This window comes from Mizuhopecten yessoensis, unplaced genomic scaffold (assembly GCF_002113885.1).
Source record: "Mizuhopecten yessoensis strain PY_sf001 unplaced genomic scaffold, ASM211388v2 scaffold5193, whole genome shotgun sequence".
Classification (NCBI taxonomy): domain Eukaryota; kingdom Metazoa; phylum Mollusca; class Bivalvia; order Pectinida; family Pectinidae; genus Mizuhopecten; species Mizuhopecten yessoensis.
In genome coordinates, this window is record NW_018405926.1 from 1,217,960 (window position 1) to 1,231,945 (window position 13,986).

General features: G+C 34.1%; 2 protein-coding genes across 4 annotated transcripts in view; one reads left to right on the forward strand and one right to left on the reverse strand.

Moving 5' to 3' along the window:
* Window positions 1–2,805, forward strand: part of LOC110450375 (multidrug resistance protein 1A-like) — a 32,004-nt gene extending 29,199 nt beyond the window's left edge. For all 3 annotated transcript variants that reach the window (XM_021497856.1, XM_021497858.1, XM_021497859.1), the window contains one exon: window positions 646–2,805. In XM_021497856.1, coding sequence (XP_021353531.1) covers window positions 646–846 — 201 coding nt within the window. In that variant the 3' untranslated portion in view covers window positions 847–2,805. The remainder of the gene's footprint in view (window positions 1–645) is intronic.
* A 1,789-nt stretch (window positions 2,806–4,594) lies between these two features.
* Window positions 4,595–11,712, reverse strand: LOC110450376 (INO80 complex subunit C-like). The gene is made up of 5 exons (XM_021497860.1): window positions 11,592–11,712; window positions 9,847–9,984; window positions 8,937–9,045; window positions 7,701–7,768; window positions 4,595–6,601 (listed from the first exon to the last, which is right to left on the reverse strand). Exons 1-5 carry the CDS (start codon window positions 11,676–11,678, stop codon window positions 6,470–6,472), a joined length of 534 nt encoding a protein of 177 aa, XP_021353535.1. The 5' UTR covers window positions 11,679–11,712; the 3' UTR covers window positions 4,595–6,469.
* Window positions 11,713–13,986: the final 2,274 nt, after the last annotated feature.

Below are 13,986 nucleotides of genomic sequence, written 5' to 3' on the forward strand. Positions count from 1 at the left end.
CAAGTACATGACGTCACAGACGTACGCACTGCTTTTTACATTTCAAGGTTGCATGAAAATTGTCGTTTTACACGAATGAAGCCACAAATCTTGATTATGTGATAAAAATGATCTTACACTCGTTTACATTTCATATAAGATTTAAGAAGCTCGTCACGAATTTTTCATTTTGAACAATTCTTAGACTCGTTTCATGGAAACTCATGTAAGATAAGATATATATATCAAGACACAATTGAACCTAAAATTACTCCATGCAGCTCCACGAATCGTTAACTACAGAATAAGGATTGGCTATGATGTGAGATGCTGATGCCTTTTTGTCGATTAGAAAACTCAAATAGGTGGGAACTGCTCATCGCTACATTGTGTTGTTTTAACGATACACGAAATTCATTTTTACATTACCATTGATAGCAGAATTCCGAGTTTTATTCATCGAAAATATTGTTCAACACCTTTTGTACATTTTCTATGTAAATATACACAAAATATACCACAACACACAAAGACAAAATCCACACTCATAGTCTATCCAAGGTTATCGTATAGCTTTTTAAATAGCATATGACATGCTTATATTATTTTAGGTTAATAAAAATAATTTCATTCCAGTTAAATGATATTTACTTTCGTTTCATAAAGGTTGTGCAGGAAGCTTTGGACAAGGCAAGAGAAGGCAGAACATGTATCGTCATTGCTCATCGTCTGTCCACTATCCGTAACGCTGACAAAATCTGCGTTATTAGGACAGGGAAGGTCATGGAGGAGGGTCGGCATGGAGACCTGATGGCCAAACAAGGCATCTACTTCAAACTCAATAATGCACAATCTGGACAAAGTTAACTAGTAGATCTAAAGCTTGGTACTGCATATACACTAAATGGGGCATTGTGGTTTAAAACAGAATTTATTTCATATTCATCCATCCACCATTTTGTCAACAGGATATAACCTGGTGGTGTAAAATGGAGTTAATTCCGAACTCATCAATACCCATTCTGGCCCCACACTTAATACATGTATACAAGTGTTCTACTAAACTCAAATTATGGGATTCAGCCCTGAATTGGAGTAAGAACTTGGGAATAGCTTGATGAATATCGGTCCCAGACTACATTGTGTTTTCTGCATTGGCGATTGGTTGAACTATTATTGTAGCTTTTATATCTTATACATATTCATTATGAATCGCATTCAAAAATTCTACTTTTGTTAAAAAAAAATGTTTCGATGTTGTACGTCAATATTTGTATAGAATTTAATGAACATGACTTTCTATTTCATGACAATCAAAAGAAATTGTCTGTATTTTCCGCATTGGCGATTGGTTAAACTAATATTATTGTAACTTTATATCATATTCATTATGAAGCGCATTTGAAGATCGTTGCTGTATATCAAAATTGTATAGAATTCAATGAACATTTCATTTACTGGACAATCGAAAGAAATTGTTTGGGCGCATCGAAATTCTTTTACCTTGTGTATACGATACATTTTGTTGATTTTGAAGAATAATAAACAATGATGTTGATTCCGTTGGCAAAATGGGTCGTACAGTTCAATATATTTCTATTATTGTATCAAAGTTAATACATTAACATTTTAATGGAGTGAAATTAGATAAAAAAAAAAAAAGGATTTCCAGTCTTTAATCTATAATATATGAATCCGCCATAATCAGCAAAATACGTGTACAATTGTACGATACACAAGTTGCTTGTGTTACTACTCTCCACTACAACTCGACTGTTCAGGTTGTAAGACATTCTCCTAGTTATCCCGACCCCACGCATAATTGAGGTAGATCTTATTTGTGTACTCATTAATAGTGCCATTAATCATTCGTTGCAAAAAAAATACATACACCTCTTTGACAAAAGTTATTCATCTTTCCACACATATTTTTCATTCTATGTTTTTCCTGGTTTTTGATGTGGGTGTTTTTAATACATGTCTATAGATAAAACGTCCGCATAGTGATGATATATATTTGTTTAACTTTAAAGTCATTTTTTTTTCCAATTTTGTTATTTTAGCCTTGATTGATAGACACAGTATTTTTCTTTGGGCAAGGTATAGATAAGGTGATCAATATTTGAGAGATGAAATATCGAGAAAAAAAAGATTTACCAAAGATTCCCATGGTAGGCTTTGTAACATACATGTAGTAACTATAGATTACACAAATCGGTCGCTGGGATAAAACTCAAGCCAGAAAATATTATATGAGAGGGCAGAAATATTCACCGAGAGGACATGAATTTCGACTATTTTTGAAAATTGCCCACATATTTCATCCCAAGCCTTTGAGTCGCTTATCATATTCCTCATTTCCAGGGTAGATTGCATCAAGTGCAATGTCAGACTTCGGGCATGACCATTTAACCCTTTTACCACTGTAGACCATAATGGACTCATCTAGATCAATGCATGGTAGAGTCTACTTAAGTTACATAGGAGTGAAAGGGTCAATAATTCTTCTCCTCGGTTTGAACTTTTGTCACACCCTCAAAGCAGGCAAAGATTATATTATTGAAAGTTGGAGGCGCGTATTAAACTTGACAATCATGGATTTTTCTCCATAGCTAGAGTAGGTATGTTGTCTTCCCTTTTATTTGGACGTTTGTTAGTCACAGTGAAAATATATCTCCATGTACTTAATATCATACTTTACCCGTCAAATACCGGTGTCATATGCATGTCATTATTATTTATCGTTGCATAAATCAACGATCAGAAAAAAGATATTCAAACGACTGTTACAATATATTTGACTATTTTACATAATAAAACAGCAGTTCTGAATTGCATTTTTGTTTAGTTTTTTTTTTTTTAATTTTCTGTATTAAATTAAAAGGAATGGATTTCGCAAATTAATGCGTAGTAATGCAATATGCATATAGACTAATAAAATGCAGTGTGTAATATATATGTGCTACATAATATACATTACATAATTTGTATCTATGGAAAAAATGTATCGTAGTATACGAAATCTTTTTTCAACCATGTGCTGGTGTGTTCGTTCTTTTTATTTGAAGCCTGAAGTAAAATAGCAAAAAAAAAATGCACAAAGTTCTACAGTGTCAATTTATATGGACGAAATATACAACAGCGTCAACACAAGGCCGTAAGATACCAAGGTATCAAAACGGACAAAACATATTCCAGTCTCAAAACAATGATACCATATACCACAGCATCAACACAATATACCACATTGTCGGTAAACAAGGATACAATATACCACAGCATCAATACAAGGATGCAATATACCACAGCGTCAACACAATGATACAATATACCACAGCGTCAACACAATGATACAATAAACCACAGCGTCAACACAAGGATACAATATACCAGTGTTGGTAAACAAGGATACAATATACCACAGCGTCAACACAAGGATGCAATATACCACAGAGCCAACACAATGATACAATATACCACAGCGTCAACACAATGATACAATAAACCACAGCGTCAACACAAGGATACAATATACCAGTGTTGGTAAACAAGGATACAATATACCACAGCGTCAACACAAGGATGCAATATACCACAGCGTCAACACAAGGATACAATATACCACAGTGTCGGTAAACAAAGATACAATATACCACAGTGTCGGTAAACAAGGATACAATATACCACGGCATTAATACAAGGATGCAATATCCCACAGCGTCAACACAAGGATGCAATATACCACAGCGTCATCACAAGGATACAATATACCACAGCGTCAACACAATGATACAATATACCACAGCGTCAACACAAGGATACAATATACCAGTGTGTCGGTAAACAAGGATACAATATACCACATTGTCGGTAAACAAGGATACAATATACCACAGTGTCGGTAAACAATGATACAATATACCACAGCGTCAACACAAGGATACAATATATCACAGTGTCGGTAAACAAGGATACTATATACCACAGTGTCGGTAAACAAGGATACAATATACCACAGTGTCGGTAAACAATGATACAATATACCACAGCGTCAACACAAGGATACAATATACCACAGTGTCGGTAAACAAGGATACAATATACCACAGCATCAATACAAGGATACAATATACCACAGCATCAACACAAGGAAACAATATACCACAGCGTCAACACAAGGACAAAACATAACACAGCGTAAACACAAGGATAAAATCAAAATATAACATAACGTCAACACAAGGACATCATATACCATAGTGTCACAATACATGTACAAAGACGAAATATATACCACTCTAAAATAGTATACAATTCTTTCACCCATTTTCCTGTCCCTCTTCCTCCCCCTCCCCACCTGCTTCCATACCTATTTTGCCTCATTCTCAATAATGCAAAAAGTCTTGAATAATATTCCTTGATGTATGTATGTCCGTTGATATACATTTGTGCTCAGACTAGCATTTCAACAATCCTGTCCACACTCTTAAATCATAGACATATTCTAGCAGTAAAGGATATTTTCTTCTTCTGATACTCCTTATTCTGTTTACCAGGTATAGTGTTTGTATGTCAGTTAAGGAACGTTGGACTAAAAAAAACAGTGACCTCTCTCTTAAGGTTTCTCTCCTGCAGCAATTTATTTTATTTTTAAATACAAATATACATGTACAATACATATAAATTGACACAAACAGGTTAGGTTTCCCTTCTCCCAACTCATTGGATATATCTGCAAAGAGTTGGTAAACATTTTTGGTTAACCACTATAGTGGGAAACACCTTTGTAAGTTAGCAAAATGTGTTTATTCATCCTTTTCTTATTGTCATTAAAACGTGTTATTGCATACCATTTGCAAATTTTATCAACTTGGAATCATCAATAGGTATAGTGCAACATTTTTATCATTACCAATATTTCCCCTTAATTTTTCTGATAAAAAGTGTGATAACCATGTGTCACAACACATGATGAGGGACGACGCGTAGCTCCATGACAGCATATGACATAATGAGATATGCAACATAAGATGGAATTTGATATGTTAAACAATACAATATAAATGGCAATAATATGTATTGTACAGTGAATATATGTCTCCCTCCAACATCACAGATTGCATTAGAGTATTGCATTTATGGATATATTTCACAAGGGATTAAGCCTAAAAGATATACCCCATATATCAACTCTCCCAATAACAGAATGCAATCTGAGATGTCAGATAATAATCTATATGTGGTATTGCTTTTTTACATACCAATTTTTTTTTCTTTATTTACATTCCAACCCCCCTGCAAAGCATTATATACTCATCATTATTCAACATTCATGTTGCTTCCAAAAATCTTAATCAGATCAACATTGGCAGACAAAAAAACAGCACTGTACCACTAATATATAATATATAACAGGTATGCAAGAAAAGTGAGGTACATGTTCCCATATGACATATAAAAGAGTTTTAATAATCTTATACAGTACAGTCAAACTTCCATAAATCGAACTTCAAAGATTCAAACTTCTCGATGTGTCGAACTTATGACAAAGTCCAGAATTGTTCCCTTATATAACACTACACTAATATATTCTTTTCATGTATTGAACTTTTATAAGTCATATTTCTCACTATTTCAATGTATAATCAAGGCCCATTCGTTATAAAAACATTGAAAATTACAACTAATGAATCGAAGAACATTGAAAACATTGAAATTAATAATATCTATATTTTAAATCAAATGCCTTAGTCTGTGTTTAAAAAAATAAAATCTTCTGTCTTATTTACAGGATCTCGATGTGCATTATTGGTGAGTCGAAGTCCCAATGTTTCAAATTTTTTCAGATGGTCCTGCAAAGTTCAAACATTGAAGTTTGAATGTATCTCTTTTTTTATTAAAAATCACTAACATGAATATTTGCTGAGACTGTGTTTCTTCTATTGCCTGCATGACTGACATTTACGGTAACCATCCTATTGCATCAGGTCTGTGAATATGCTTAAAACGTGGGTGGTAATAAGGCTGAGCGACCTGTGATGCCACAAGTGATTTGGTGTCGATATGCAGCCACATTTGATAAAATGAGATATCAGTGGCACCACATGATTTGAGTGATAGTGCCCCACATAAAACAATGAACTTTGGTGAACCATATGAATTGTCTGTCATTTCATTAATAGTAATACAACAGCCAGTCCACTAGAGCCAGCAAACAGGTACTTCAACAAAGCATCAGCCAGCTCTGTGTGATTGATTGATAGGTTTTACGTCCGCTTCACTACTGCGTATTTCGGTTATCCAGCAGACGATTGTATTTAGTGACGGTATTCATACAGTTTTTCTGGTTGACGAGATGGATCTAAGCAATTTAAGGCTAAAACTTCCAATCAAGGTTTTCTTGCTTTGGCCCCTGACCTTTTCCCCCATGGCCCTTTTAACCCATGGAGAGGTATTTATAAAAAAAATCCTTCAATATCCATGTACTACATCAAGGAACGGGAGCATTGGCTTTCCGTAACACTAAACATCCTGTAACTAAATCATTTGGCATCAACTTTAGTCGTGAGTACTCTTCTGCTGTGCTGTACCTGAGCTTCGTTTCAGGGTCTCTATAAAATGCCTGAAATTTTAATTAAAATATATAAATACTTACTGCCAGCAAAAGCATGACTCTTTTTTTCAGAAGAAACTAGAAAATGTATGTAAGACATGAATGCCCCCGTCACCATGTGATGGGACGGACATGGGCAACACTCTATATACCCCACCACCACCACCACCACCACCACTACCATGGTATGGTGGGTGCATAAAGAGCAATCTTAATTGTTTCCTTCAAAACATAAATTCTATGGAATTTAATATTTCTATTCAATTTTGATCCATATACTGAAAACTTAGATAAAATACATGTGAAAGTCACTAATTTTTTCCCATTAATTTTCAAGTACATCTTCTATAGTACGAATTATTTACCGGAATTACTCAAAACACTTAATTCGGTAGTTCGAAATGTCTAAAATGAAAATGAGACATAGTTATTTGTCATACCATGAATTTGTTTGTCACAAAAAGCATGACTAATTTTCAGACAGACGTTTTACAGTATGAAATACTGACTGGAATTACTTAATGCACTTAATTTAATCCTAAAATGTCTAAATTCATGTATACATGTAGTGCATACTTTTTAGGGGAAAATGATAATATCAAGAAAGGGGTGTGCACTATACACAAGAACAGTCCAAAACCAGTCCTGGGTCGGGACCATTTATTGTATTTTTTTCAGGTATTTTCAGAAATATTTTGCAAGTATTCTCGTAGCAATAAACTGCTAAACTTTTGAGTAATAAGTCCTGATTTCATTGTCTACTTATAAACCATTATGACAATTGTAACTTAAACTTAAAGCCATATTACACGATACAATCTATCAGACAGTTAGGTAGTTATTTGCTATACTGTGAATGTTTTTCTTTGCTTCTGGATACTAGTTTCAAACAAAACTACAGGTGTCTTACACAGCATTGAAGGGAATATAGTAGCATTCAAAGATAACCCAATATGCTTAAAATGCAAATGAAAATCTGAATTTTCCTGGCATAAAAAATGTGCCCCCTGATTTATAATTACAATTTTAGTGCATTATTGTTAATTAATCATTCAAACTACTAAACAAAACAATACATTATACGTTCGTGAATATCACCTCTACTTACAGGTAGTCCTGAAATGTCCGAGTATTTTTTGGCTGGTTTAAAAGATGGAGGTGCCTCGATAGATCCATCTGAAAATATAAATTTCAGTACATGTAAAGCCCTACAATTTCAAAAATATTACTCTTACATATGATTTGACTGAAAAGTCATCCTTGATACTTCAGGGGTTACGCTCACAGTCACTCTGCACCCCTGGGCTATGTCATAGCAAAATCAGAGGCATGTGACTAGCTATTTGATTGGTCTCAAGTTAAAAAACTTGACCAATCTTGTAGCTGATACCTGCCCTCTGAAAATTACAGAGGAGCGACACCCGCCTTCAAAGCCAGTCAATTTTACTGCTTCTTGGCCGTGAGATTCTTTTGATGTACATCAAAGGATCATACTAGACTTCTTGTCTCATCTACAAGGTGGCGCACACTGAGCCTTCAATTTTGCTATCACATATTCAAGGGGTGAAGAGAGCGAGCGTTACCCCTGGAGTATCGAGGATGACAAAAGGAATGTGATTGGTCCGTATGAATAATCTTAGGAAAGGTCAACTTGTATGCGTACACTGATCGTGAGCCTTCTGGAGAATCGAGGATGCTGTAAAGTATGAAGAAATATAAGTTTATAAACATAACTGTTTTTGGGTTGCAATCATAAACACTTGAATAACGACTGCATAGCAGGATAATTGCAAGAACCATTCCTTTTCACATGTTTGATTTCCTGTAATAAGTTGTCAATAAACTTGCGTTTAATTGCCAATATTTATATTTTTACCTGAAATAATAATATATTTTTTTAGCATTGACCAAAGTTTTTCGATTAACACAAAAGCCACCTGCCAGCAATATTCAATAGTACAGAACATGACTGTTCAGCTCAACCATACGAAAATACCAGCACTTAATGCACTATGTAGACCTATTTGGAATATTTGTCTCGTAGCAATGAAATATGAATTTAAACAAAGATAGTATTGTTTAGCAGTTATATTTTGCATGCATTTTAATTTGCTTTGTTCGTGCTTTGACTTATATCTACGAATTCTTAACACAAGTGAAATGCTACTTGATGATTTCTGTTTCTTGTACACATCAAAAGTAACTATTGCATAGAACCACTCAGAAATATACAAGAAACTGAAATTACATTTACTGCATAAAGGCTAATTTTTCTCCCTTTGTCAATAATAAAGATTTAATATCTAACACTAAAGGATGTCAATACAATTTCATATATACTTACATGTCACATCATCCGGTTTCCATGGTAACAACTTCTCTGCAGCAACAATTTGTTTAAAGTTTTTCCAAATTCTTGTTCTTTTACTTGAAGCTGCTCCCTTACTAGAATGCTGTGTAAAATCATATAAAACACAAGTGATAAGAACTTAATTTTTTTTACATGAAGGATGGTAATACTGTATATTAATAAGGGGATGATATTTTCACGATATCAATATCAAGAGTCAATTAATATAACGTTATCACAAAAAAATGATCCGCAGAATCATATGACAAGGCCAAATAAAAAAATCTTGTGTTTCCGCTTACCCTACCTACCCCAGATCTTTGTCCCTGCCCTTAGGTATTAATTGGGATTTAGTGTTATATGTACTGTTAAAGTCAGAAGTCCTAACAGCATACATCAAAATTTAAGCATCAATTACAATAGCATGTTAATTTAACTTTACAATATTTACAATATCTTTTTTAGATAGCTGTATGGTTAGAAAATGATCCCAATCAAGCATATCATTGCCATTCTGTTAAGCAGCTTGCACAGAAGACATGCACAGAGACAAGACTATAGATATCTATTAAGTCCATAAATATTTTGATCAATCTTAGATGTTGTTAATGTAACACAAAAGGAAACACACACTGGCCAAACCAGGATCTCCAAACTATTAGATAGGTGATCTAAGCAAATGAGATACCTGGTCAATAATGTTTTCATCCAGCTCTACTCCAACAATGTTAGAGGTCTAACACGGTGAGAAACTTTTGACGGGCGTTGCAGTCAGCAAAATAATATGCGATAGAAAAAAGGCCCACCAGTGGTCTCTTATGTCATAGGAGTAATCCAGCTCATGATCAGGACTTTTAAATCTACACACCAGATCAATTAAGTAAGCATGTAAATGTTCACATACCACAAAATTTGGATCCTTGAAAATAGGAATTTTATCAGTTGTCTCCCCTGACAAAGTTGATGGACTTTCTGCTGCGGTTTCTCCAGGTACAATCACCTCCTCTGTTGCTTCCTGTGGAGTCAGCACACCTGAGGAGGGCTATAACCAACAAATCATCAAAAAGTAAAAAAATACATCTTTAAGTCTAAAGAATAAATTTGCCAAAGTTGAATTTAGCATCAAACAAATCTAGGTGTAGGGGAATCAATGTTTTGGTAAATGGTCATTTTGTTACAGAGATGTTTAATGGTACTTTTATAAAACGTTTTGATACACCAAAAAGTTGTTTTGATATTTGGGAAGATTTTTGGCAATTGAACTGACATTTCAACTTCATACTTTGTTCAAGTTTTTTGTACTGTGTGTTGCTGACTTAATATTTTAAAACTTTTCAGCATTTTTTATGGATTCATTATAATATATATTCTTGTTAAATTGATTAAAAAATACAGTTGTCAGTTGCAAAGCCTAAGGGGAATTGTGATTGCAAAATTACTATAACTTTATTACCTAAATGTGGTCTTGTGTGTTATGTAAGGTAAAGAGTACCAGCAGGTTATTAATCTATATCATTACTACTATCATCAATGTTTGAAATCAGAAATAAAACAAACAAGAGAATTCCAGGGGTCAAACTCGGATTATATATATATGTAACGGAACTGGACACGGGGTGGATCGTCGGCGACAACGTAGCTCAATTGGTAGAGCATCCGTCTAGAGTTCGGAAGGTCCCGGGTTTGAACCCCGGTCTATCTATCTATCTATCTATCTATCTATATATTCTGCATCACCCTCTTTCGAGGATTATGTGCAGCGTGCGCGTCTGTGCATGTTAAAAGGTATTGTGTAGTGACCGAGATAGAAATGATAAAGTGCGGACTGGTGCATGCATATAAGGCAGAGGGAGAGGAAAGAAAGAAAAGTGTGATGAGAGAGTATTTGGTGCTAAGAAATGTCTATAAGTTTAGACCTGCTACTGCCAATACAAGGGCATATTTGGGTCTGGCCGTGCATTTTTCTCTCCTGTTACATTTACATACCAAAGCCTACACTTTACCAATGTTGCCACACACAACATGATAAAGAAGGACATATTTCAGGAGATAAGGTAGTTACTCTAAGTCAAAAAGAAATCCTTTTGGTAGCCTCAATCTCTATATAGAGGGGAGAACACTCCAAGTCAAAAATACTCCGAGTGGAACTCTTCTTCGTGATTATAACTGATGCAGTGGTACCCTGATGCCCTGAACTGTCAAAACTGGTGACTGACCAATCAAACACGCTGCTACGCTTCTACTCCAACAATGTTAGAGGTTTTACAGGGCGAAAAACTTTTGACAGGCGCCGCAGTCGGCAAAATCATATCCGATATCCGATCCATATTCATGTTATGGGAGTAGTTATGGGAGTATCGTCGATACTACACTTCATGTTATAGCTAATAAGAAAAAGGTTCTTCTGGGTATGTTGTATTTTATTATTATGTGACTGCATCAGGAAAAACAAGATATGATTCAATATATGCTCAATGAAATTCTAATTCATTACAAACAACACAAATCTGACATTTTCACTTTCGTCAAAACATGAGACTTCCATGGGCATGGCAGGTCTACATGATCTATAAGCTGTAGTTTGGACTGATTCAAAATAAATCTGATGGTTGTTAATATAACAACACCATGGATTTTGAAAAGACATACCGTCGCCGGACGTTTTTTCTTCGCTGGAGTTGTTGCTGGACTTGTGTTTTTACTCTTCGCTGGTTTTCTGTTTCTTGTTGACGCCATCTTGATTAATATAACGGAAGTAGTGCGGTTGGGGTATTTACCGAAATGGACCGGAATGGAGTTGAATTACCGAAATGGAGGGAAATGGACTTTAAAATGGCATTATTTCAAGAGAATGGACCTTAATATACATTCTTCATCACCAACTGGAGTCATATGTAGAAGATTGGGCGTTTATTTTGTTTACATCCATTTTAAATTAATTTTTCAAAATAACGCAATTCACGGCACGATTTTAATTACCGAAATGGACGGCAATGGGCCTTAAATTGGCATTATTTCAATAGAATGGACCCTAATATACATTCTTCATCACCAACTGGAGTCATATGTAGAAGATTGGGCGTTTATTTTGTTTAAATCTATTTTAAATTAATTTTTCAAAATAACGCAATTCACGGCACGATTTTCGTTACCGAAATAGACGGCAATGGGCCTTAAATTGGCATTGTATCGATAGAATGGACCCATATATGCATTCTTTATAACCCAATAGAGCTATATGTAGCAGATAGGTAGTTAAATTAGACTGGAAATATTTTTTATTTGTCATTTAAAGACGCGCAATAGCCGAGATTCACGGTACGATTTTCGATGCCGCTCTATCACCAAAACGGAGCGATATGGACCTTAAATACGCTCAATTTCAAGAGAATGGACCAAAACATACTTTCTTTGTCATTCATTAGAGATATATGTAAAATATCGAAGGTTTATCTGTCCCGACAGTATTTTTAATATTTTTTCTAAATTTGGGAAATGATATCGACAATATAGACAGAAGTAAAGAAGGAGACGGAAAGCGGAAAATCCGGATTTATTAGTTTTTCATGCATTTTTTGATCAAAAATAAATTAACACAAAAAACACAAACAATACCTTGTGGATGAATTCAACTCATACTCTACATTTCCTCCAATGAGAATATGAAACAGCTAGATCATAATCAGACATGGAATGTAAGTACACACTAAACATTATGTCTTTTATATTTATAATATCACCATAAATTATCTCTTAACTTTCCTGTATAATCACATTGTAAACTATATGGGTGGCTATATCACTGTACATAAAGCCACATTTATGACATAATTATTGACCCTCACACTAGTTAGAATTACAAATACGTGCTAAGCACTACACATTGCGATATATACCATCATCACTTTTTTTTTGTGTTGTCTATTTTTTTAGGTTATACAATCATATATAACATGAAATTGTTTACAGAGAACTCCAATTTCCTCTCGTATCAATACGAAGGTCATAGTGCTTTCAGCACTATATATGTGACATACTCAAAAGATAAATATTTTACTGGGGACTAAGAAATTTAATTGAAAACACAATGAGTCATGTTTATGTAAATTTAAAGCATAAAAAATAGAATAAAATAGTAGAATTGTTACATAAAGCAAATTGCTAATTAGTCATTCATTATGTCACAATAAGTCAATCAAAAGAACCTGTTATAATTTTAAACTCATTGGCCCCTGTACTGACCTTGAAAGTCAAACAACTAACTTTTTAATCCTTCATCTCAGCATGCAACTTACCAAACATTACCACCCTTAACCTTTTGTTTATTGTGATTATTCCATTTAAAGATTTATACACATTTAATCAAATGTGACCTTAAATACAAGTCAAGGTCATTCACATAAAAATACTTGATAGCTCTTCATCTATACATATGCGATCAAATAAAAGCAATAGTGTAGAGGCTAGAGAGTGATTCCTTTCAGCTAATCAGTATTGAATCTCATTTTTTTTTTTTACTTTGGCTCAGACATTTTGCTTAATTTGACAGTTCTTTATCATTTGTTGTTGCCATCAAAAAAAAAAAAAATGCCTTTTTTATATTTCTTAATGAAACAGTTTCTTAAATCAGTTAATGAGTACATTCAACAATAAAATTGCATTCTTCTTCAATATCGCCATGTGCACTGTGACGACAGAGACGTATATATAAATACGTCTCTGGTGACGATATCCTCTCTTTCTATACCGTGAAATCTACCAGTTTCAATATTCAATATATGCAATGACAACCAAATTTCAGCAATTTGTTTTATATTTTGTAAACCAATAGGTTTTATTAAATCTTCATTACCATCTATTTGCCATAAATATCCAAAACCTAACCTTAAGGGTTTTTTTTCATTTTCTGTATCATTTTACTCTAGAGTTGGAGAGTAATAAAATGAGGAATTAGTAAACACATAAATCAAATAAAAGATAAGACCCTAACTATGATAAATAACAAAAATTGATTTAAGTAAAACATGAATTCAAAATAGTATAC